Source organism: Lacerta agilis, chromosome 13 (genome assembly GCF_009819535.1).
Source record: "Lacerta agilis isolate rLacAgi1 chromosome 13, rLacAgi1.pri, whole genome shotgun sequence".
Classification (NCBI taxonomy): domain Eukaryota; kingdom Metazoa; phylum Chordata; class Lepidosauria; order Squamata; family Lacertidae; genus Lacerta; species Lacerta agilis.
In genome coordinates this window covers 15,556,134-15,582,666 of record NC_046324.1, presented here as the reverse complement: position 1 = coordinate 15,582,666, position 26,533 = coordinate 15,556,134, and the positions used below count along the sequence as shown (strand labels likewise).

General features: G+C 43.0%; 2 protein-coding genes across 2 annotated transcripts in view; both read left to right on the top strand.

Moving 5' to 3' along the window:
• Positions 1–5,812, top strand: part of LOC117057164 (cell surface hyaluronidase-like) — a 76,627-nt gene extending 70,815 nt beyond the window's left edge. The window contains exon 22 of the mRNA XM_033167985.1: positions 5,238–5,812. Within this exon, the coding sequence (XP_033023876.1) occupies positions 5,238–5,452 (215 nt within the window). The 3' untranslated portion in view covers positions 5,453–5,812. The remainder of the gene's footprint in view (positions 1–5,237) is intronic.
• CEMIP (cell migration inducing hyaluronidase 1) overlaps positions 1–26,533 on the top strand; it is a 160,571-nt gene that overhangs the window by 71,323 nt on the left and 62,715 nt on the right. The window contains exons 2-3 of the mRNA XM_033167983.1: positions 18,862–18,968; positions 25,073–25,222. Of these exons, the coding sequence (XP_033023874.1) occupies positions 18,911–18,968; positions 25,073–25,222 (208 nt within the window). The 5' untranslated portion in view covers positions 18,862–18,910. The remainder of the gene's footprint in view (positions 1–18,861; positions 18,969–25,072; positions 25,223–26,533) is intronic.

Genomic DNA, 26,533 nt, shown 5'->3' with positions numbered 1-26,533 from the left:
AGGCAGGCAATATAGCCAAATTTCACTTCTTTTTCCTTTTTCTTGTAAAAATTGTAACACTCTTTAATTGATAACGCCGTCAGCCCAGCCAGCTGCCTGTGGGTCAGCTTAGTTGCTTAAGAGGTCAACAGTGGACTTGGATTTTGTTTCCAGCCAGAGATTAGTAGCGTTGTTTTGCTTTTTGGTTCTGTGGTTTTCATTAGCACCACCCTTGGAAAGCTGATGCTATCAAACAAGAACTTCAGACTGAAATTTGGCCTGAAGTTTACTGTCAAAATAAGGATGGATGAATCTGTTGGTTTAGGTTTTTCTCAGTTTCCCATTTTTTTCAGGCTTAAGTTCAGTTTGATGCATTTCCACACTGGCTTTCAAACTTTTTTTTTTAAAAAAAAAGACCCACAGGAAAATTTATCAGCTTTTTGATCGTAATAAACTTATTTTTGCAAGCAATTTCCCCTAATATAATGCATTTTTGTGTTATTTTCACAAATGCAGTGCTTTTTTCCTGGAGGAACACACATACCCCTAAACATTTTGTGAATCTAACAGGAGAAGAAACTAAAATGTTTAATTTTTTTTTAGTTTCTTCTCTAGCACCGTGAATTGTCAGTTCCGTTGCTGCCTCTGATAGCGGCCTCATTTCCTGTCATGGTGTTTCCTGAGTCTCAGATGGAATGAGAATACCCCTAAACATTTTTTAAGGGGGAAAAAAACACTGCACAAATGTATGCATGCTTTGCCCTAGTATATACACTTTTCTTTCTTTCTCTTTGCAGTGCAAGAACAGCATTGCAAAATTCAGAGATGAGCTAATTCTGAAGGACAAATACCTTTCAGTCTGCATAGCTTTGGAAAATGTGCATTACATAGGTTCACCTTAAAATGCAAACTGGTACAATTTTTTCCCCTATGCCTAACTTAAAAAGTAGTCATGCTGAATTGCCTCTGTAATATTGCTGAATAGTTTAGGCACAGACAAGCTAATTTTGCCTCTGGCCCTTATTGACAGCTAAGCAACTGACTTTGCACTTGTGTGAGAGTTGTGCATTCCTACAGTATTTGGCAATACAGTATTTTGCTTTTGTAGTGGAAATACAGAGTTTAGTTTAAGGTGGGGTGGCAATTAGAAAACACATTCACAAAAATGCCTTTGTAAGCAAAAGGCACTGGACTTGTGGTAGGCAATGCTTTCCTTAGCAGTGCATAAATTCCTCAACACAGTGTTAGTGGGGCAATGTCATTCACGACTTTGAGAGCACTTGGAGGAGGGACCACAGAGAAGGGGTGTTTAAACTTTCCCCATAGTCCACATTCCATCCTAGACAAATTCCTGTCTGGATCATCACGGTCAGGCTGATTAAAAACCCATCGCCTGCCAGTCTGAAGGTGTGTGGTGTTATTTGCCTTCACGCTTGTTAATTACATTGTCCTACACTTCTGAAGGGATGCGAAGGCGCTGTGGTCTAAACCACAGAGCCTAGGGCTTGCCAATCAGAAGGTCGGCGGTTTGAATCCCTGTGCCGGGGTGAGCTCCCGTTGCTTGGTCCCTGCTCCTGCCAACCTAGCAGTTCGAAAGCACGTCAAAGTGCAAGTAGATAAATAGGTACCGCTCCAGCGGGAAGGTAAACGGCATTTCTGTGCGCTGTTCTGGTTCGCCAGAAGTGGCTTTGTCATGCTGGCTCCCTCGGCCAATAAAGCGAGATGAGCGCCGCAACCCCAGAGTCGTCCACGACTGGACCTAACGGTCAAGGGTCCCTTTACCTTTACATTTTTGAAAAGCACTGTCACATTCCACATGCAAGTGATAATGGGAGAAGAAATGTTTTCCATATAATTACAATACCAGGTTTTCCCCGTCAGTGGATTCGTTAGGCTTAGGTTGGCATCCAACCAATATTTGCAGTGCAGTTGCGGCAACCTGCCCTTCCCTTAGGATCCTGCTTCCCTCCCTGCCATCATGCACTGGAGTTATTAACAGAGGTCCAAATAGGCTAATCCCATTGCACCATGGGATTTTGCAACGTTCTGATCATATGAATTCTGGCCTATTTACGGTATGTTAGATCATTTGCAAATTGGAAATCCCAATACAGGAACAACAGGGAAGTCAGGGCAGTGCTGACCAAAGCAATCCTGATCTCCCTCTGTGTTTTGGCACAGAGCTGTCTTTCAAAATCTCTGTGTCAATAAGTATCCCAATTTCAGTTGTGTGTGAAATTCTTAGCATTAGCAGTCAAAGTCATCTAGGTATGCTTTCTCCTCTGGAGGTCTCCGGGGCAATTTCCTACCTCTCAAGATACCCATGTGATATACGAGAATCAAAATAAAATAAAAAATTCCTTCCAGTAGCACCTTAGAGACCAACTAAGTTTGTTATTGGTATGATCTTTCGTGTGCATGCACACTTCTTCAGATACACTGAAATGTGCATGCACACGAAAGCTCATACCAAGAACAAACTTAGTTGGTCTCTAAGGTGCTACTGGAAGGAATTTTTTATTTTATTTTGATTTGACTATGGCAGACCAACACGGCTACCTACCTGTAACTGGATATACGAGAAATTCATGATATCATGTTGCAATTGTGCAATTCTAGAGAAGAGTCCTTGTAAGTACATTAGGCTACTGAGTGTGGAGAACCTGTGCTCCTCCAGCTGTTTGTGGACTTCAACTCCCAGCTAGCATGGACCATGGACCATGGGAGATGGGAATCCAACAACATTTAGAAGGCTGCTGGTTCCCCAGTCCTACATTTGGCAAAGCATCAGTGATAGCCATACTTGCGTTGTAGGCCATTGTGTGAAAGACGTTTTGGTCCCTCTTCCCAATTTAGTTTGTGAATGGGAGAGCATCTTATCAACTCAGCATCTAGCAACTCGGTCTGCTAACAGCTGCATTTATATACAGTAAACCAGGGCGGCATTCAACTCAATTCTTGTGCTAGCACAATGGGATTCTTCCCCACTGGGTGCACCAATTAAGGCTAAGGTGTCTTTGACCTCCTCAATGTTTGGGGGGTGGAGGAGGCTGAGTGTGGAGCCAAGCATGGCACAAACTCCTCCTGAGTGTGAGAGAGGAGGAGCTGCTGGCTAGTGAAACCTCACCATGCTGGGCTCCATGCTTGGTCTCCTCCTGACGATACAACATGGTGTGTACACCAGGTCCCCTCAATCTTGGGCACAAGGCGGTGCCTCTGTTCCCCACTTTCCTCTCCCTGCTCTCACCCCCAAATCATCACCAAATCTGCTTTAGAGGGTTTGAGGAGCCCTCAGAACAGATTTAGGGGATGTGAGTTGGGTAGGAAAGAAAGTTCCGCTTTGGAGTAGTTAGGTGAACACTTTGAAACAGAAACTAAACAAAGCTCCACGCCAGGAGCAGGAGTTCCTTCACGTTGCCACTCTGCATTTAAACGTAAGCAACTATAGCAGTCAGAAAGGGAGGCAGACCAAACAAGTAGTCTCCAGTGTAGGAAAGCCCGTGGCAAGAAGCTCTCCAAAAAAGTACTAGAAAGCCGGATGGCATTAAGACATGTGCCATGATGTCACTACATTAGTGCATGTCTTAGCCTCTGGGAAATTCCCACTGCAGGCCTCTCTGATTGGTAGTGGCAGACAAGCTTCAGATTTGGCATGCTTCTGTCAGAGGAAAATTAAAAACAAACCAGAAATGTTGGATAACTGCTGCATATATAATCAGATTATCATATGTGACAGTTTAAGGTGGTTTCTGGGGCTGGTGGGCCCCCTAGAGTCTTGTGGGTCCTAATACACACACCCCAGATGGCCGTCCGCAAGTGGATATTTAATTAGTAAATAAATGAGTGGGTAAATAAATAGTGCCACTCAAATGTTAAGAAATTTCCACTAATACTGGGATGAAAGCCAGTGTGGGCAATGGACTGGTCCAGGAATCGATATGCAAACTCTTAAGAATTGATTCACTAGCAATGGGTCCTTTTATTCTGTCTGTATGATTCCATTCTTCAGATTCTGTTCAGGGGCGCTCAGATATCAGATCTGCAAGTTAACTGGCTTTAAGAAGCTTGGGCTGTAATTATGCTGAGCAGTGTCCAACATAAGGGATGTTTACAGTGTGTGCATGAGTATGTGATACAGAACCTGTGTCTGCTTTTGTTAATAGCTCCTCTCAGATGCATGCATGTATTGAAAAAGGTAAATTGAAGTTGGTTGTCTAATATTTTGGTTCTGCTCTAAAATAAGGGTTTTCTGCTTTGCTGTATTAAATAAAATTAGTACCCCTTTAGGTTACGATCAACTAATTTTATTATTTGGCAGTATGAAAGAGTTAGAGGATACAGAAATGATAATACATCTCTTAACAGCTGCTAGCATAATAATACAGTGGTCCCTCGACTTACGAATTTAATCTGTTCCGAAAGCACATTTGTAGGTTGAAAAGTTCGTAAGTCGAAAAAGCGATTTCCCCATAGGAATGCATTGAAGCAGTTTTAAAAAGAAAAATTCGTAAGTCGAGGAAACCGCATCTAAAATTCGTAAGTTGAGGAAACCGCATCTAAAATGCCAACGGATTTCCATTCGGATGTCAAAAAATTCGTTGGCGTGTGGCCACTTTTTTCATTCGTAAGTCGAAAAATTCAGATGTTGAGTATTTCGTAAGTCGAGGGACCACTGTATGCCACAATATTGGGGGGGGGGATATAAACACCGTTGCTAAAGGATTGGATTTAAGGGTTTGATAGCTGGTTCGTACAAGAGTTAGGGGGAAGTATGCAACCTATTTATGTATTTGAAAAACTGAGTGCATTCATTTTTTTGGTATATAATGGCATAATAAGTTAGAGGAATACCTCTATCTTAGTGATAATACGAAAGTATCATGTAATGGTTTTATATCCATCTTTATGTCTATGTATTCTTTATGGTTTTATTTATGCTTATGGACTTTTTATGGATCTGTTGTTGTTTTGACATTTTCTCCTTCCATAAATACAAACCATTGTATTTATTGTGAACTAAAACGCAAGGTTTGAAGACAGAAAAAAGTTGGTTATGTGGAGAACAAATTGGTTACTGATAGTTTTTTTCAAGGAATGTGATCAAGACTCCACAGGAATTTGGAAAATCTAAGATTGCAAAAATTGTAAGGATTATCTTAGGTTATTTGCGTGACTGTCTGATAGTAATCACATCCATTCTCCCCAACTCCTTTTCTCCCTCCCTCTCACTGTCTCTCTCACTCTCTCCATCCTTATAGGTAGTTTTGCAATGCTTGGATATAAAGGAAACCCCACACCCTCCTGGATTAAAATCCACAACCACGCTGCTGATCAGAAATCCGCTTCTCTCCAATATTACGTGCCCCTGATGTTGAGAGAGTACAGATGCTCAGTTGATGCAACAAAACTTCAAGACTTTGTGAAAACCGAGGAGGGCAAAACTCCACAAAGGCTAGAAAACAAACACAACTGAACCGTGCTGTGTTCATTGGCTTGCCTGTAAGGAGGGGGCATAAGTCTAGTCTTCTTGTTTTTACAAGATTGTAAAAAAAAACAAAAAACTTTATTTTGCAGCTAATAAATATATTCTGATATTACAAAGTGGGAGGGGAAGTGTAGTTTGTGTGTGTGTGTTTGTTTTTCAGAGCCTGTACTCTTTTCGTTTCTATCCAGAATAGTGCTGTGGTTTAAGTCTGGCTGGAAGCCAGACCTCTTTCCTGGAAGCTTTGTTCTTTAATCCTATAAATGCGGAGGTGAGGTGCAATTAATCAGTGAAGAACAAAAATGCATTCTGCATTTGCACAGAGGCACTCTTTGTTGTCACTTCAGTGTATTCCAGGACTGAGTGCTTGCATTGGCAATCTCATTATGGGGGTGGGTAATGCTAGCCCAACATCTTTTTCTTTTTTTAAATGTAGCTCCTCTCCCTTTCTTCTAGTTGATGTGTGTTTTCTAAATGGCAAAATCAGGGAAATGGCAGCCCATCTTGTATCTGCTCTTTCAATTGCTTTAAGAGAAATCCAGACTAGGCATGTCAGATAATTCTGTCAAAGACTGAAATGAGAGCAGACATTGCCACAGTTTGCATGTTCACCCAAGGTCAGGAATGGATATTATGCAAGCAGATATGAGCGGAATTCACTATTGTTTTTTAATGCATGAATTTAGGTAAGTAACTGTGTTTGTTGGTATTCAACTACGTTTTACTTACAGTAGACCTGTTATGCTCATTCGTGTCAGTGGGTCTACTCTGAATAAAACTTAATTGAATACCACTTGTTTGTTTTTGTATTGCCTTGGCATTTCCCTTCCATGGAAATGTGTTGAAAATTATGTCACCTTCAGCCAGCAAGACATATAATGTGGGTTTCAGCAGAGGCTGAACTGTAGTGGAACAGAAACGGCGCTGGTTGAGATGAACACAGGACAGCACATAAATGGCTTCCTCCTTGCATCCATAATCCAGACAGTTTACATATTATGGGCCTAAGACTAAGTTCCAATTAAGACATGCCTAGATGGAATCGCTTGCAGTAGGAATCGCTTCCTACCTATAGGAAATCCTATAGGATTTCCTACAAAACAAAATTACTGCTTCTGGGATCCAGGCACAAAACAGTTCATCAGTGAATGGATCTAAAGCTTAATAATATACAGTATATGACAAGAACACCTTCTAAGGTGGGGAATGTCACTGTAATAATTACATTCATTGTGCCATTGGGCTGTGTGGTGTAGTGGTTAGAGTGGTGCTCTAGGACATAGGAGATCAGGTTTCAAATTATGGAACTCACTTGGCGACCTTGGGCCAGTCTCTAACCTATTTCACAGGGCTGTTGTGAGGATAAAATGAGGGGGAGAACTATGTGTGCCTCATGTTGAACTTCTTGGAGGGATATAAATGTGATAATAAATAAATAATTGTTGGTCTCAAGAAACCTCCGTGGGTGTGGAGCTCCACTTATATAAAGCGAAATGGAAGGCGACAAACCCACTTACTTAGTTGTCTAATCTCAGAGTAAAAGTTTCCTTTTTTCCATTTAACTTGGCATGTGCCGCGCAGTGAACGATTATATAATTTTATCCATCTGCTTTGTGAATTCTGCGCTGGATTTGTAAGCATTTCAGTCTGGAATAAATTTCCCTTCCCTGGGCTCAGGCTCCAGGTTCTTTACCATGCCATCCTATTTATATATACCCGCACCTTCCAAGGAACACGATTCTTTCCCTCCCGATTTTGACTTCAGAACAACCCTGTGAGGTAGTTTAGGCAGAGGGAGAAGGGTGGCTTGTTCAAGGTCACCCAGGCCCCATCTGCACTCTGCATTTTAAAGCAGTATCATACCAATTTAAACAGCCAGGACTTTGCCTAGAAGATTTGTGAGACTGGGACTTTATTAAGGATGCTGAGAGATGTTAAGAGACCTTCTATTCCACTTACAGAGCTACAGTTTTCCAGAGTGGCTTAACAGTTAATCCTTCTTCCCATGGAACTTGGGAATTGTAGCTCTGTGGAGAGAATAGAGGCCTCCTAATAACCCTCAGCTATTTTAGCAAACTACCATTCCCTGACATCTCCCAAGTCTTGTGGAGAAACACCCTGGTCTAAAACTCTGGTGGCTCACTGCTAGTCAGTGATAATTCTGCATTAAATGGACCAATGGTCCAATTCCTATGTTCCTAACAAGATCCAGAGTCATCTGCAATGTTCAGGGATTTCATTCCATGTTTTAGTGGAAAATTGGTGCTGACAGGTTTATCTGAAGGGGGGGCAGTTTTGAAAACCACTGTTTTCTTTCTGGTAAGCTTATGGTCTCTTGACCCAGGTGTTGTGGAACCCTGTACGTTGATCTACATATAAAAAATGACCTTGATAGAAAGGTCTATTTTGGTTTCTGAGGCTTGTTTTGAACAAAACTGCACTTCCTATGTTCCCCCTTCCTGAGGGGGTAAATATTTTCTTCCCGTATAATTATATAGTGGGATTGTGAAGGACAACGTGAAATGGTAACTCTTGGTGAGACTGGTGCAGCACACAACTTGTTGAGTTGTGGTCGCTTTTGCTGAGGTAACCAGAGTAGGGTTTCTTGAACAGGTCCCATGCTTGTAGTGGGCGGAGCCATGGATGCCACTCTCGTTTTTGTACAGCAAGCTGCCTTCCACACGCAAATCAGAGATTTACACACATGTCCATCCCTCCTCCATCCAGGCCAAAGCACTCAAGGAGCACACGGTGCAGGGCTGACAAGAGGCATGGCCTTCTGGGTATCCTGAGGACTTGATAGACCTGGAGGGCCACATTTGAGCCCTGGCACAAAGGTTTCCTGACCCCTGCCTTTAAAAGACATAGAAATATCCTGTTCATTTTAAGCTTAACTGTTGTTGGCCAAAGTTTGGCTCCCTGGTGGTGAGTAAGTTCCCCTCTTGAGCTGGCCGTCTTGCCTGTCCGCCTGACATCATTCCACTGACTTGCTTCCAAACCACGGCACACCAATTGCTAACGCGGCTCAAAAGTGTGTCAAATAAAACAGGGTTCCTTTTCCCCCCTGAGTGCTGTGTGGCAGAAAGGACACCTGATAACTGCCAGAAAGGAAACAGATTGAGGAAGAGAAGGAGAACCCAAGAGGGATTTGCTGAACGGGCAGGTAAGGGAGCTGTTTTTCTTCTTCTTTCCCCCCCTTTTAGGTATTTTTAGTTCTGGAGAGAGCTGTCAGAGGAGACCTTGGACATATGATAACCCAACACATCTTGCATATTTGCACTCCAGGCTTAATACTGCTGTTATATCAGCTTCCTATTTCGTACACTGTGTGCTACAATAGCCCAGCAGTAATTGCATATCCATCACAATAAATGTGTCACTGCTGACAGAAATGTGAATTCCTAAATGTACCGTATCTTGGGAGTATTTAGAGGTGGTGGAAACCAAACGAAGTGGTGCACAGAATATGCATTCTTCAAATACCTCTATGCCCACTACGAATATATACCAGTTTTATACCTGTTTTGACTTTTCGCGCCTTTGGCCAAAGAAAATCCTTGGTATTCTTGTTTGGGGAGGGTGCTGCTTGATCTGCAGCAATTAGCAGCTGTCGCTGATTGTTTTTAAACTCTGTGCCCTGAAAAGCTTCAGCTGCAGGTTTCTGCAGAGAAAACCTCATATAATAAAAGGTCAGATGCAAGCAAGCTTTCTTCACTGAACTGGGTACCTAGCCAGGTAAGTGAGGCAGCTTGGCTACACTGTACACTAAAAGGAATTAGAAATTCTACAGCAAGAAATGCTGGATTCTGTGATCTCTGTGTTTAAATGATTGCTATGAGTTTCATAACATCCTATAGAATTCTGCTTGTGTTTGTCGTGGGGAGAGCTGAGCAAATCTGTCGATTTTGATTCCTCTCAGTTTCTCATTTCCCCCCATTGATATGAAATCCAGGTCTCCACATTTCCAGTTCACTTTGTGATTTATTTATTTTTCTAATTCCTCATGAAAATGCATCAGCATTTTTGTGTAAGTTTCTCCTAAAGTATATATTTAGTAAGCAATTTTGCCCAATATGCACATTTTAGCAAAGCATTTCCCTCTTAATATTTATATATTCCTAATATAATGCATTTTTGAAAATTATTTTCACTAATGCGTACTTCACCATTTTTTTTAAAAAATGTGCATATTACTTGACTGAAGAAGCACATTGCAAAATTCAGAGATGTGAATTTTGAACAACAACTGTGTTCCATTCTACATATTGTTTCAGAAAGTTCAAATTAGGCAAATTTGCCTTTAAATAGGCACTGAATTGAATTTCTTCCCCCACCTCTATCACGGCAGGATGCAGAAAACTCTGTGGGCTGTAGGAGCTCTACCAGTGGACATGGGGCTAAAATGTGCTCAGTCTCTCCTGAGAGCCAATGTGGTGTAGTGGTTAAGAGCAGTAGACTCGTAATCTGGTGAACCGGGTTCGTGTCTCCGCTCCTCCACATGCAGCTGCTGGGTGACCTTGGGCTAGTCACACTTCTTTGAAGTCTCTCAGCCCCACTCACCTCACAGAGTGTTTGTTGTGGGGGAGGAAGGGAAAGGAGAATGTGAGCCGCTTTGAGACTCCTTCCGGTAGTGATAAAGCGGGATATCAAATCCAAACTCCTCCTCCTCCTCCTCCTCCTCCTCCTCTTCTTCTTCTTCTTCTTCTTCTTCTTCTTCTTCTTCTTCGGTTCCTTCAGGCATTGCCCACATGCTTTCAAGCCTACGTCTATAGCCTTCAGGACCAGAAGTTGTTGGGGTTTTTTTTAAGGAAACAAAACCTAGAGGTGCTTAGAATGCTATATTTTGCATCTAATAACCAGTTTCATGCAACTGTAGAAAACCCACAAACCTGCCAATTACTTATTTCCTTGTCATATGGCAACCAATCTGAGCAGCTCCAGATTTTTGCCTACATGTTTCCAAGAAGACATTTTTTGCTGCTACCATCATGTCAGGAAACATAATAATTTTACCCCTGACACAGAAATGGATTTTTTTGTGTTGAAGGTGGAAGCGGTGGGAAGGAGAGAAGTCATACTTAAACAAAGCACTCCTGGGTTTAAACTGAGACAAAACTGTTCTAAAGCATATTTTGTGATAACACCCCCCCCTTTTTGCTATGTCTGAGAAGCCTGCCCTCTACTCACCACTATGATAATGCCCTAAACTTTCCTTCCAAGGCAAAGGCAGAATTGCTCGCAGCACAGAAGCAGAAGGAACAATAAGCTTGACCTTCTGGAAAATTACATATGGACTAAATCCTTCCAAAAAGAGGGGGGAGGCCAGGTGAGGTGAGCCACACGTAAACAAGGCTGGTGCCACCAAGGCACAAAGGAAAACAACCAGGGCCCCACCCTCCTTCATAAAAGCAAGCAGTTGCAGGAGCAGGGAATGGCAGATGGGTTCAGCTGCTAACCTGCTGGGCCACTGGAAAGGCAATTGTTGGGCCGAGTAGGAAAAATAATAATCTCTTGATCCACAAAGAATCGATGGAGGAAGCCCAAATGCAGCTGAGCTGTCAGGAAGATCGCAGGTACTCTTCAAGCTGTTACCTGTCCTGTCTGCAATGAATTTGATTTTCTGAATAGATTAGGACTGTCCGGCTTCTGATCTCCAGAAGTTTTTGTTTTTATCTTAGCCACGGATGGGAATCCATTGGTGCCAAGTTAGGTAAGGGTTGGGGATAAAGTTGATCAGCTTTCATTTAAAGCCGAATTAATCAAATTTGCAGTTTCTGGAACAATATACCACCTTGCAGAATTCGCACTGAATTTTGCAATGCTGTTCTCCAACCAAATGCATGTAGTAAGGGGAACTGTGCATTAAAATACGCTCTGGAAAATAACGTACAAAAAGGTATTATATTAGGATTAATTGCTGGGGGGGATGTGTACTTTAGTCAAAACTGCATACAGGAATGTACTTATTAGGGGGCATTCATGCATTAGGAAAAAAATGCTGGTGAATGCTCATGGTTTTTGTAAAAAATAAAATGTGAATTGCTGCCAAAATGTGCAGACCTGAATTTAACCTGGGTTAAGTGAAAAACTGTGTGAACCAAAATAGACAGATCCTTCCACGCCAAGTGCCAAAATTGTCTTTTGGAGCCTAGCGTGTACTGGCCTAGATAATATCAATGGTCTGATGCAAGACACATCCAGGGCAGAACATCTGCTTCTGTTTGAACAGCTGCATCTCCCCCAGTACTGGTTGGCTAAAGTAATTTGAGCAAGTGAACTCAGGTTAATTGGTTTAATTTTAAAATCAAAGCTTATTGACAATGCGTTTTTTTGTTTGATATTGAAGATTGCAGAGCAAGCCCATTGAGCACCCACCTTTCCCGAATAGCTCAAATCGGGCAGATGTAGGGGAAGGAGGACAGGAACCATCATATTTGGGTGCTGTGGGGTTTTAATTTATACAATTAATCCTGCTAATTTGTCCTTCGGAATAGGGACAGGGTTGAGATCTCACGCTGCAGTCATTTTATATCAGGAGATTGACACCTGCAGTAAACAGCTGTTGAAGGTCCCTGACTAACTGCTTCCTGTATCTACTTTTAGCATTGTCTGCTAATATTTGCTCTTTGGAAAGATCCCAACAGCTGGGAATCTTTTCAAAGCGAGCTTCTAGCCAGAATAAGAGATGTAAATCCCACTCTCGCTGTTGCCAAACAGCTTTTTAATGGCTAAGTTTTGCTTTCTTTCTGCCGAGTGGAGAATTTGCAGCTGGAACTGGAGAGACCTTCAAGATTTTCACTGTGCTGGCTGCATGATAAGCCTGCCACTTTTTTATTTCTTTTCTTTTCTTTAAAAAAACCTTTTAAAGTGCTGCCTTGGAGGCAGAAATTAAGCTGATGCTGCTTTCCCCATCACTGCATTTCCATGCTGGAAAATGCATCGCTCTCTGCCTCCCGAGAAGCTAAAGGTACAGCTCCCACAACAGCTACATTCTACTTTTGCTGTTGGAGTGAATATGCCTCTTAATACCTGTTGCTCGGAATCACAGTGCAGAAAATGTTGTTGCACTCAGTCAGATCCCGCTTGTGGGCTTGCCATTGACAATGGATTGGCTACTGTGAGACTAGAAGGGCCGTTACCCTGATGTAGCAGGCCTCTTTTCGTATTGCTGTGATGCTGCATTCATCCCCTCGCTCTTGCCATAGTTTGCATGCTTGGAGAAGGCAAGTAAGGAGGAAGGGAAAAGATGCCCAGGAAGCTCATGGTGGGAGGGCAACAATGGGCTCTGCAGCTGCATGGTCTTCTCTAGAGCAGTGTTTCCCAAACTTGGGTCTGCAGCTGTTTTTGGACTACAATTCCCATCATCCCTGATCACTGGTCTTGCTAGGTAGGGATGATGGGAGTTGTAGTTCAAAAACAGCTGCAGACCCAAGTTTGGGAAACACTGCTCTAGAGATCCCTTCTAAATTCTAAATTCCCTATCTCTATGTTCACTGTTAGGGAGTGTCTCTAAATTAGCATGGCGCTGATAACGCCAAGATTGCAGGTTCGATCCCCGCATAGGACGGCTGCATATTCCTAGTTGGACTAGATCAGGCATGTCCATAGTCCATTTTGGGTGCCTAATCCAGCCCCTGTAGCAGTTTATTTCCTGGGGTAAAATCCTAAAAAAAAGCTCAACAACTTCAATCCTAAAAAAGGTCAACAGCATTGGTCTCGGCCCTTTGGTTGGCCCTTCACTTCATCAAATCTGGCCCTCTTTGAAAAAAGTTTGGACACCCCTAGGCTAGATGTTCCTCTGGGTCCCATTTGACTCTAAAATCCCATTATTCTAAGTGGTACTACAGCATGGATCTGGGTCTTGGTTGGTGCTCAGTGATGTTCACCTCTTACTAGTTGGCCTAGTAAGAGAAAGGGGTTGATACATTTGGGTGCTATGAGGAAGGTTTAGTAGATATTATAAACCCACTAATCTGTTATTTAGCTCTGCCTTGAACAGGAAGTGGTAGCAAACTTCAAATGACAGTGCAGGTTAATTCATCTGCTGAGTGTTTTTCCATGTGTGAATGTATACACACATGCAGGAGAGAGATGCAAATAGGTATTTGATAGGATTTATTTCATGCCTTAAGGTTCTAGAGAGGCTTACAATATAAACACACAATATCAAGATCATTTTTAAAATGCATGTTTACCATTGATCGTGGCCAAATTTGGTTACTCAGGAACCCTGTTCTATATTCTGCTGTTTGATTTTTTTCCCCTTGCCAATCAATGCAAACTTCATTTTTAAAAGCAGGACACGTAGCAAGTGTCCTGGCGAAGGTTGAAACCTAGCAGTTATGTAAGGTCTGCAGGACTTGGCTTTTGTTGTTCATCACATGTTTCTGCCATCTGGAGTCACGCTGAATGTTTGAAAACAAGAAAGTTTTCTGTGAGTGGTTAAACAATGGACAAATGGGAATAATCGAGGTCCTACTTCATTATTTTAATTAGGGATGGGCAAGCGTCGTGCTGATTGTCCTGTAAAGGAATTGGACTTTTTAAAAAACGCATTTGCACTTTAACCAGTCGTCTCCCTTCATCCCAAAGCAACCATTTGGGAGGGAAGACTTGGCTTGGAGAAAAACAGGGGTAACAGGAGGTGGCAGAGGGCTCCCATGGACACAGAATCAAGCTCCATGCTCCTTGACAGGAAACAATTACTTAGGGCTGGCATAGAAAGGCAAACTCAGCCCTCCAGATGTTTTGGGACTACAACTCCCATCATCCCTGACCACTGGTCCTGTTAGCTAGAGATCATGGGAGTTGTCTCGAAACATCTAGAGGGCCGAGTTTGCCCATGCCTGACTTAGGGCTTTATAGGTCAATCAGTAGCCTTGTACCTGGCATTGCATGGGAGTTGTAAGTTAAAACCAACAACAACAACCCATCTCTGCAGCTTTGTAATCAGTGGTTAAAATCAGTGCACTTCAGTCCACCATCTTAATATAAAACGGCACCCAATTGTATCCAAACAGATGAAAACCCGCTTCTTCATTTCAGGAACCATCATGCAAAATAGAGATTCAAAGTGTGCCTTTTCATGTGGTTCATATTGCACAGATGTATATTTTATTGTTGTAAACCTCTTTGATTATTTTATTGGCATAATGGCAGTGCTTTTTTCTTTAAAAAAATGTTTAGGGGTACTCTCATTTTGACTCAAGAAAACCAAAATTTTATAGTTCTAATCGGGGGAAATAAATACAGTAAATGGACAAAAGTACAAAATGTTTAGGGGTATCCGTACCCCTGCGTCCGTCCGTCCCCCCGAAAAAAGCACTGCATAGTGGTATATAAACATTTTTATATAGCAATATGCTCACTGCGGCAAGAGGGCAAGTTAGTGTTCTTGTTCAGCTTTGGCCCTCCTATATAATATTTTTCAAATATATGGCCAGCTGATGACAGAAATGATTACTTCACTGTAGATCTTAATAGCAGGGCAGCAGTTCAAGTTAAGATAAAATGCAGTTGCTTTATTTCCACATGACTCTGGAGTCGTAAGGCTTAAGAAAACAGCCAGCTGGCAATATTCTGAAATTCTTCTTGGCTTTAGGTGCTGATAAATAAAAGAGTTAGGGCTTTTTTTCCAATTTGAAAGAATGCAATTACTCTCCCCACCCCCACCCCAAATCAAATACTTATGCATGACTCTAAACTAGTACTGTCAGTCTTTTGCCTGAAGTGTGTGTCTTGTTCGCCAAATTCCCTGTTGAGCTCATATCTCCATTAGAATGGGGTAGTCTCCCTAAAAATGGACAGGACAATAAGGAAAACTGAAACTAAGGAAGGGAGACTACCCGTAACCCTTTTCAAATTGGTGGAAAACTTTAATTTGATTGACATACGGAGGATTTAAACACCCACTGGACAGAGAATTCGCTTCTTTCTCAGAACCAAATCAGCCTGCTGGAAGAATTGACTCAGAAGTGGCCAGTTTTGATATTTCCAGGGTCCAACATACTCTCCCTGAATGATCTAAAATCAGTGGTAAAGCACATGCAAAAAGGACCCAGATCCCATCTGGCATCTCCAGATGGGACTATGAAATGTTCCTAATTAATACCCAGGAGAGCCACTTGGCAGTCCGTGTAGACCTGTGTTAGAACTGTTGTAAAACAGGATCTACAAGAAATTTTGGAGTTGGATCTGAGTTTTTCTCTCTCTGGCTCTGCATTTTCCCTTATCAACACAAGGGTTGGTGACCATGAGGACTGGGAGGGCAGAAGGCAGAGAGCCCCGCAAGTAGGTGGAGCTGAAGCCATTGATAGGCAGAGACCATTCATTCTTGCTTTCTCCCCATCTTCCTACCTGCTGATTTTTTTCAAAGCCAACACGTGACCCTAAGGAGGAAAGGAGTTGACAGCCTGGTCCGATCCCTGGAACTGGTTGTTAAGAGGCAGGCGGGTGGAGACTGGCCGAGGGCAAACTAAGATTGATGGGGCAGTGCCCCATTTGCCATAACAGACCACCCTGCCCTGGCACTATTTTGTACACTAAGAGGGCACTATCCAAACTTCTGCTCACGCTTGCAAAGCACATTTGCCAAAAAATAAAGTGCCCACAACCGATCTACATTTAAAGTGGCGTGGTAATGTGTATCATAATGAATCATAACGTTTTGCCTATATGCAGTGGTAGTATTTCAAACTGAAGTAATATTTTTTTTAAAAAAATTGGCCAGTGTTAACGGCGGCCGGTGTGCTTTAGGGTAATTGCAGCAAAGTCTTGTTATAACATCCTTGGCTTACTGAATGTCAACACTGTTAAAACGTTGGCCGTGCACTTGGTTTCTGCACAATCCTATTAATTCCCCCCCCCCCGCATTTTGATTCCCTTAAAGTGTAAAACTGGGCACAGTAGCTTCCTACCCATTTTGTGTGTGCTTTCACCGACTACCCCTCCTGCTCAGCCCCTCCCTAACAAGCTTTCTGGCATCCTTTTATTTAATTGCCGCATCTCTGCTGGTCTAAAGACTGCAGCACCTGTCAGGGAGCAGCAGGGCTGAGGCCACTCAGAAGTTTAACCTCTTGCGACCTTACAATCGCGGAAAGCACAAGCTTATTCCTATATAGCACATTCTGGTTTGCATCCGACTTTATTCGTTTTATACTTTTGGGGATGGCTTCCTCCCCATCATACTGTCCACAACAACTTAAGAACCACCCCCCAATTGTATGGGTGCCCCCACCATCTTGACAGTGTGTTGGGTTAGGGATATGCCTTCTCTATCATGTTTCCCCATTTGTGAGACTCGTTTGTGGGACCCAGGGAAGCTGACGTGTCTCCTAGGTTGCTTCCAGACAACCTGTGTGTTGAGCATTTTGTCCTGATTTGTCTACACGGAGGTTAGACTACGCCGGTTATTTCTTGAGCTTTCATTCTGATTTGTTGGTGGGGTGGTTATACAATGTTGTGTTAAGGTGGAGCCCAAAACAACTTCCATTTGCTGGTATGTAATTGAATCCTGCGAGAAAATAGGGACATTTCGGAGTGTCCTTACACTATAGTCTTTCAGGCATCAGGTGATCTTTTCCACTCTTAACTGTATTTAAAGCATTTTGCAGTTTTAGAATACTTTGCAAGGGGGGGGCAGGGTATTACGGATGTGTTTGCTGCCCTGGGTTTCTTTGGAGAGAAAGGTGAGATATAAATTCAATGAATAATAAAATAATAATAATAATTTTGATTTCCCTGGGCTTTTAAACTCTGATGCATTTTTTTTTTTAAGTGCTGTGATTCATACTGTCGTCAGTAGTGGTTCTCCTCATTATTACTTTGTCATGTTTTATGAGGTATTGTCATCTGCCCAGGAAATGAATGAACCTGTCCTGAACCTCCTGGATTTAATTGCTTTAATTCTTGTGCTGTTTTAATGGGCTTGTTTTATTTCACATTATAATTGTGGAGATTTCGCCGAATGTTTTGATGGAATTGTTTCTTTGTGCATTTGTTACAAATGTATGTTTGTAATTGGTTTTACACTTGTAAGTTGCTTAGAAACCACTTTGGCAACGAAGCGGTATATAAATGAATGTGACTCCTACTAATAAATACTTTTAAAAAACAAACAAACAAAAAAACCCTACGCACACAAACACAGTGTTGTGATTTCATTTGTGTTGTTGGAGCCAGTTAACTTGATTCTCCCGAATGCTTGCTTGTGTGGTTGTAAAGTCTGGCTGCTGTTGCTTGTTGTGCTGTGGTGTGTATGTACTTCAAGCTGACACTAGTTTGCCGAATTTGAACCTTGGCAATAATTTTTACCGAGTTTTTCCCTCCTTCCTTACATGCTGAGCTGTATCACTTGTGTGTTCTCCATGCCGCATTCCTCTGGATTATCCTGTAACACGCCACATTCTTCCTTCTTCTGCCTCACCCTGTAAACACTTGCAGAGGAAGGGGTGTGTGGTGGGTGTGGCCTGCCCTGGGTGTCATCCCTGAGGGGGGTAGTAGGTAGGTAGGTAGGTTTATTTCGGTCATGTGGCCCATATCACATCGCAAAACACATTCATCGTAACACACACAGAGTGAAACAATTTAACAAATTTAAACAATACAGTGCGAAACCAATTTTAAAACAACCCATTTACACCCTTCCCTTTAAGTCAAACTGAGATCTGAGTAGTCCAACTGAAATAGTTTTAAAAAAACACCCATTAAAATTAATTTATCACCCATTTTATCGCCCCAATAATAGGTCTTAATTAATTTCTGCATTGTCATAAATGGGAAGAGAACCATTCCTCTTCTTTGTAAATAGCACATTAGTCAAAAACCTAGCGACCATATGGGTGAACGGGCCAGGGGAGGCTTGGCTATAGCAATGTCTCTAAAACTACATGCCTGAGGGGGGTGACATCGTTGCGCTGCCCCCTGGGATGCTCACTGTGGGCAGCACCCCCCTTGCCCCTTGTCACTTGTCATGGGCGGTGCCACCCTGGGATGCTCGCCCCGCCCCCTTGGGATGCTCTTCCCGCCCCCGTGGGTGGCTAGCCCTGCCCCCGGGTGCAAAGTATATGCACCGCTCCAGGTAATGGAGCAGCTAGCTTCCCCTCTGCCTGTAAATACTTAGTACATATATATAAAATCCTAAATGGCGGCTCATGTTATCTTAAGCAGCCTGCATAAAATTTAAGACTGAGGTGCGGTATGGAAAGCACACTTGTTATCTTAGCTCTGCTGAGTCAAGAAAAGGGATAAACCAATATAGGCTTAGTCATACAATCAAGCCTAACCTTACCTCATTTTATTTTATTTTATTGAAAATAAATAACTAAATATCCATATCTTTGCAAAAAATATATATGAAGCATTCTCAAACTGTTTTTCGTCCCCTCTGCTCCTTTTTACAGGTCTCCAGAAGACAAGGGGTATCTTCAAAGAGCATTTCCACACCCAAACATGTTCCTGACCAGCTGCTTAGTTGTGTTGGTATTTATGCTCCCTGCTGTACACATGGGTAAGTCTGGATGGATTTAATTGAACGGCCACAATATTCATTTTATTTTCCACATTTTGTGTTCTGCTTTTTTTATTTTTTATTTCATGAGGCTGCAAATAAAACACTTTTTAAAAAATTGTTTGTATATATAATAATAATAATAATAATAATAATAATAATAATAATAATAATAATAATAATAAATAATTTGCAGCCCACCCATCTGACTGGGTGTTCCCAGCCACTCTGGGTGGCTTCCACCATATTCAAAAACATAATAAAACATTATAACATTAAAAACTTCCCATAATTTTAATTTGTGAAATATGATGGGATTCATAAATTGCACATAACCCCAAAGTGCTAGGAACACCCTCCTTTTTATTTATTTGCTTGTTTCAAAAAAATGACAACTACAATGACACACACACACACACACACAAATCTATTTTTAAATCGGCACATAAATACTAATAGAGTTTTATTCTGGGAAGGAGTGTCACCTGTTTTGCCCCCCCCCAAGCAGATAATTCATTGAAAGGCTTAAAGGTATTTGTATGGGTCCCTGTAGTTTCTCAGTCACTGGGCAGCTTTAAAACTCATCTCAGGGCCAAAATAGCTTTAAAGTTCCTCTCTGTTGATGTTTTTCTACATTTACACGGATGGTACGGGTGCTCAAGCCATTAAACACGGAGTGCTAGAGTTTGTTTAAATGGAAATGCTGCTTATCCCATAGGTTCAAAGTGGGTGGCTTAGGATTTTAAAGAACCCCCCCCCCCCACAACTCTCCACTCCCTCAAACCGACAGAAGCTGCATATTATTGAACATATTTTTATTTTGTCTTCCTTGGTTTCTATTCTTCATGTCTTCCATTGTGGAACTCAGGGTGGCATTTGTGGGGCCACGGTGAGGTGTCTCATCCAGACCCAGACCAGACCCAGTCCTGCTTCGTTTCATCAAAGTTTCTGCTGCATCAGTATCTACTCTTTAGAACTGAGGTTTTCAACCTTTTGGAGATGGCGGCTCCCTTAACCAACCACATTCTTTCTGCGGCATCCCTGTGGGGCACAGGAGCCCAGTTATGTCACCCCTTGCCTGCAGAACTGGCAGCCTCTCACCCTTTTTCAAACACCCTCCGTTGTGGAGGGTTCCCTCAGCCTCCTCTCCCCTCTCCTTGGGAGTCCCCCAGGCAGCCACAGCTGCCACCCCTGGTCTCTGAGCTGCCCACCCCCCTCCCCAAAGAGAGGTGCCTCCCAGAGGCAACATTCACCTACGGAGCTTATAGCCTGGGCTGCTGCAATAAACAGCTGTGCAAGCCTTTGGGAGGCTGAGACACGAGAGGGCAGAGGAGGAGGGAGGGAAGGAAGGAAGGAAGGAAGGAAAGAGGGACAAGAGGCCAGTGTTGCCCGCGGCACCTGTGACCATCATTCAAGGCACCCCAGGGTGCCACAGCACCCTGGTTGAAAACCACTGCTTTAGAACAGGAGGCGCTCTCCAGTTGTTTCTGGACTCCAACTCCCATCATTCCCAGCCTGTGCGGTTGATGGACAGGGAAGAGGGAAATTGAAGTCCAGCAACATCTGGAGAGCAGGAGCTCCCACCTTCTGCCTTAGAGCGTGCCCTGTTTTTTTTATGAAACACATTTCCAGAAATGAACGCTCAGGATTCAAAATTGCTACTCTCTCTTTAACTACCTGTTTTGCTTCTCGTGCTCAGGAAGTTTTCATTAGGAAGCAAAAAAAAACCTAATGCTATACTCGGGCCCGTTGTTTCTAATCCCTGCGCAATGACAGAGCAGGGATAGAATACAATCTGACCTAGGAGAAGGGAGAGAAGAGGAAATTCGCAGCTGGGTGTGGAATTTCATCTGTGATGGAGGCAAACGGGTGCCGGAGCAGGGAGGAGAGATGCAAAGATGCACCTTGTAAAACTGTCTCTCTCCCTGGCAGAAGAGGAGGCGGTCAGTTCTTTGATTTGCTTCCTAAGCCCTAACCACCCGCCATCTGTGTTAGGTGAAATTCTCTCATGCAGTTCTTGAATTATTTGCTTAAGCTGTCATTACTATAGGCTATTAAAACTGTCCCTTCTGCTCAATACAGCTGTGCATCTCCTTCTAGGAGCCCAAACGGGTGTTCCCTGAAATATTTTTATAGCCCAATCAACAGAGCATCTAATCTTCCTTTCATTAGTTTGTTCGTTAATGATCCCTTTAGCTCAACGTTTCGTTTCCAGGAGAAGCCAGGCAGATGCCAAAAAGGAAGTTTAGAAGAGAACATGAGGGGGAGACCCGGCTCCTGATGTTTTTGGCCCCTGGTATTCAGAGTTTATAGGGACCAGGTGGCGCTGTGGGTTAAACCACAGAGCCTAGGGCTTGCTGACCAGAAGGTTGGCAGTTTGAATCCCTGCCACGGGGTGAGCTCCCATTGCTCGGTCCCAGCTCCTGCCCACCTAGCAGTTCGAAAGCATGTCAAAGTGTAAGTAGATAAATAGGGACCGCTCCGGCGGGAAGGTAAACGGTGTTTCTGTGCGCTGCTCTGGTTCACCAGAAGCGGCTTTGTCATGCTGGCCACATGACCCGGAAGCTGTCTGCGGACAAACGCCGGCTCCCTCGGCCTATAGAGCGAGGTGAGCGCCGCAACCCCAGAGTCGGACACGACTGGACCTGATGGTCAGGGGTCTCTTTACCTTTACCTATTCAGAGTTTGTCTAACACTGTGCCTAAGTAGCTCTGTATCTATAATTTAGGAAGCCTGGTGTGGAAGTGCGGGACACCCAGATATAATGCAGTGGTTTCAGAATACTCTAGGGTTCCTCAGGTTTGCAGAAGTATATCTTTTTTCATTTTAAAAAAATATGAAAAAACTATTCCACATATAACAACATTATACAGATAACCTAGCTTCTGGGTTAAGCTGGGATATTGCATTGCATAGTATGTATGTATATATATATATATATATATATATATATATATATATATATAGTAATGTGTTATTTTTTAAAAAGTAAATTACAGCATGGTAGGAATCTGTGAACTCTCTGCACCTTTGAATGTAAAGGCTGTCAGTCAAAGGGAAGAAGGAAAACAAAGGGAGGATATTTTGCCTCTGTGGTAACCTGGAGGGGAGGATTAGCATGTGCGACAAAGGAGATATGTTTTCTTCACTTATTTATATACTTCAGAGTTAAATCCTGCTCTTCTTTCCCAGAGGGAATCCAGGGCATCTTGCAATGATAAAATTACATTAAAAAAATTTTTCAAAAAAATATTGTAATATTTTGCATTCAGCGGTTAAAACCAACATAATGAAATATATTAAGACTGACCTGCAGAGTTGCGCAAGGGGAATGCTGATCAAAGCCAACCATTAATATTTTACAGGACAGAAATTAGCACAATGAAAGTCGGTTTGGGTTTTGTTCTGCTATTTACTTACTATCATAAAATTACTGGATTCCGGATTTATTGATAATCACTCGAAGATCTACCAAGATAGCCCGTGTCCATGCCTGCTCTATGGAACTCATAAGAACGTATGAACTCTGTCCTTTAGAGCTGGTCACTTGAGGCTAGAGAAGAGCGAAGGTGGATTCAGTCGAGAAACCACAAGCCAGCAGATTGACTGATCCCTTTCCAGGGTCTCTTTTTCTGCCCTGGACTTGTTTGTTTTTTTGGAATGTGACAGGAAACTCAATGCAGATGGAGAGAGTTTGTTTAGAATTCTCAATTTATCTTTCCAATGGCACAAGAGAAGAAAAGAAAAACACACACACAGCAGTATGACTCTTGTCAGTCAGAGAATTTCCTGAATAGTTGCAGTGGAAACTATTTACAGGGCAAAAGAATGAAATGTGATCCTCCTTTCAGAGAGACTTGGCAGGGAGGAATTGGGGTTGGTTGTCAGGTTAATTTTAAAGGACACATCTGGACCATACAATTAAAGCACCACGATACCACTTTAAACAGTCATGGCTTCCCACCAAAGAATTCTGGGAACTGTAGTTTGTTAAGGGTGCTGAAAGTCGCTAGGAGACCCCTATTCCCCTCCCAGAGCCACAATTCCCAGAGATCCCTGGGAAAAGAGATTGATTAAGTCACTCTGGGAACCCATTGATTCCAGTAAGTCTACTCTGAGCATGTTGGGTGTCGATCTCTAATTCAAGCCTGCGCATTTGAAAGCACACTGGCTCCTAACCCCAGCCCACTGCCAATCCAAAAATTATCAGAACAATGCAGCCCTATGCATGTTTAAAGGTAAAGGTAAAGGGACCTCTGACCATTAGGTCCAGTCATGTCCGACTCTGGGGTTGCGGCGCTCATCTCGCGTTACTGGCCGAGGGAGCAGGTGTACAGCTTCCGGGTCATGTGGCCAGCATGACTAAGCCGCTTCTGGCGAAGCAGAGCAACACAAGGAAATGCCGTTTACCTTCCCACTGGAGTGGTACCTATTTATCTACTTGCACTTTGACATGCTTTCGAACTGCTAGGTGGGCAGGAACTGGGACCGAGCAACAGTAGCTCACCCCGTCATGGGGATTCGAACCGCCGACCTTCTGATCAGCAAGCCCTAGGCTCTGTGGCTTAACCCACAGCGCCACCCGCGTTTACTTGAAAGTAATGTTTACTTGGAAGTAATTCCCACTGTGCTCACCAGAGCTGACTCCCAGCAAAGTGTACAGAGAATTGTAGACTGAATGTGTGCTGAGTTGCACCGGATCTTCTTTAAGTGGAGTATGACATGCACTGAGGGTCCTTATACAGTATTTCAAAGACCATACTCATAAAAATAGGACAATGGCAATTAATTCTATGGAACACCCAATTATGGATCATTTTGACTATTAAGTCTTTTTTTCCAAATATGTCCCAATTAGTTCTAACTCACTGAGAAAGATTTTCAAAAAAATATTCCTTGGGAAGTGTGCCCAAATAAATCCTCCCTGTTTAGCTTACTTACTGATCAGCTAAAATAATTGTTACCAGCTCCTGACGAACAATTAGAATTATTTGGACCCATTCCCCAAAGAAAATTGCTTTGAGAACACTTTCCCAAGGACTTACTACTAATTGGGAAATATTTGAAAAAGACTTGGCGGTTGAAACAGATCTATAACTGCTTGTTCCTTAGTACTATGTTCGTTGTCCTATTTTCATGTGTTTGTTCTTCCAAGTGCATTGCAAGTATATTTATATATTGGTAGGTTTTACTGCTTGCTTCTTTAAGTACAGCCAGTTCCACTGTGAGATTTGATATGCTTAAGCATTCTTGGTTTTTATTTAAAGAGAACGATTACAGCCCACTTTAATAAAACGGCTGCTTCAGAAGCCAACAGGGAAGAGGTTAAATTGTAAAGTTTAGGGTTCACAGCAGACATAGAATAAACTTCGGGGTTTCTGTGTGCGTGCATGTGTAGCCTGTGAGGCTGCTTTGTCATTGGTATATACAGTACTGAGTTAGACGGACCAACGTTCTTCCACCTGGGGTCCACAGAAGTGAGTGGACTACAACTCCCATCATCCTTCACCATTGGGCTAAGCTGGCTATGGATGATGGCACTTGTAGTCCGCCCACACCTGGGGGACCCCAGGTTGAAGAACACTGGCCTACAGGCTTCCTTCTCCCTGCCCTACCTGGAGAAGCTGAGGATTGAACTTGGGTCTTTCTGCATGCAAAGCAGGTGCTCTAACCATGGAGCGGTGGTCCATCCCCAAAGAGAAAGAGGTGGCAGAAATGGGGCTGGCGGAACCTGGAGTGCAAGAATAGTGGTGCCAATGTTCAGCTGTAAAACGTTGAATGGTATGTGGTTAGAGTGTTGGACTAGGACCTGGGAGGATCAGGGTTCAAATCTCCAACCAGCCATGAAGCTCACCGGGTGACCTTGGGCCAGTCACTGTCTCTCAGTCTAACCTAACAGACTGGGCTGTTGTTAGGATAAAATGAAGATGGGGTAGAGCCACATATGGCACCTCGAGCTCCTTGGAGGAAATGTGGGGTGAAAGCAGAATAGCTACTGTGATGAGCCAGGCCCTTTGCCTGCCAAATGTGGTGTCGTTTCCCCCATTATGCCTAGTGACAGACAAACTCATGTCTCTCACCGCTTCCTTTGCTTATCCCCGCAGGAGCGGCCTCGTCCTGTCCTGACCTGGATCCAGAGCTGGAACTCTGGAACCCTGGGCATGACGAAGATAACCAGGTGAACATCAGCCGAGGCCGAAAGCTCCTCTTATCGTCTTCTGCCACGGTCCATTCCATCAACATCACGAATGGAGGTAAGCTTAGGTCGCCCAAAACAAAGTTAATAGTTGGGTAAATTGGCTGTGGCGTTACGTTGCCTTGGAGGGAAACTTCTGTAGGAGGTGCCCATAAAGCTCACCATTACAGCACGTCCTTTGCATGCTTTCTGCAGAAAATAATAAAATTTCAAAGCAGCTTACACACACTCAGGATTGAATGCTTCCCCTCTACACACACGCACATGAAAACAAATCCACTTAATAGGCAGCGTATCCAGGAGAAACCCAGCTTTGGGATGTTGCGGCGCATGAGATTTGATCAGCTATGTTGTGTGCATCTGAACTTGTTTTGCTTTTCTGGCTGGGGAAATTGCAAAGGCGACCCAACATGTTTGATCACTGCTGCTTTGTGACTTCCTCTTTCAACGCCCTGCTAATTATGCACTGTGTGTGTAATTACAAGATGGGGGCAGAGGCACAAACTGCTATAAAAAGGCACCCTGGTGCTGTCAGCAGTGGCTGGTAGCATCAACCAATGTTATCCATGTGAGCTTTTTGCTCCGCAAGTGCTTCTCTGCTTGTAGAACAACATGGCTCAAGTTGCATCAGTCCATTTGCATGGAGGAGGACTTGGAGAGGATCAGCACTGCCCTGCAGAGCTATAAGGAAGTGGACGCACTCTGGCCCGCTCCCTTTCAAGCTCTGATTCAAAGGTCTTGCTCGCGATGTTGAAATAGAGTTTTATTCTGTCCTTCTTTGGCTTTGCTGAGCAGGGCCAACGTTAAGATAAGATAAGATTTCTTTATTGTCATTGTACAAGTACAAGTACAATGTTGTACAAGTGCAACGAAATTGGATGCCATCCCATAAAAACAAAACAAAAAAAAAGCACAAAAAAACAAAAAAAGGAAAGACACTGTCACCCACACATGCACATACGTACACACCCATCACAACTCTCTAAGGTCATATTATTTGGTTACAGCATTTAAGATGGTTATAGCTCTTGGGTAGAAACTATTCTTCAATCTATTTGTTCTTGATGTAATTGTTCTATATCTCTTGCACGAAGGCAGTGGTGCAAAAAGACTATATCCCGGATGAGATGGATCCTGTAAAATATTGTTTACTTTTTTTAAGGCAACGGGAACGGTATAGTTCTTCCAAAGATGGGAGAGGGTGACCAATAATTTTTCGAGCTGTGGTTAAGAAGCAAGGCCAGGGATATTCATAATTCATATTCTGTGCCAACAGCTCAAAGCAGAATTGAGCACTTTGAAACTCTCAGCTTTCAGAGGATTTTTAAAAAACAAGTTTCTTGTCTTTATGGCAAAGTGTGAGGCTATT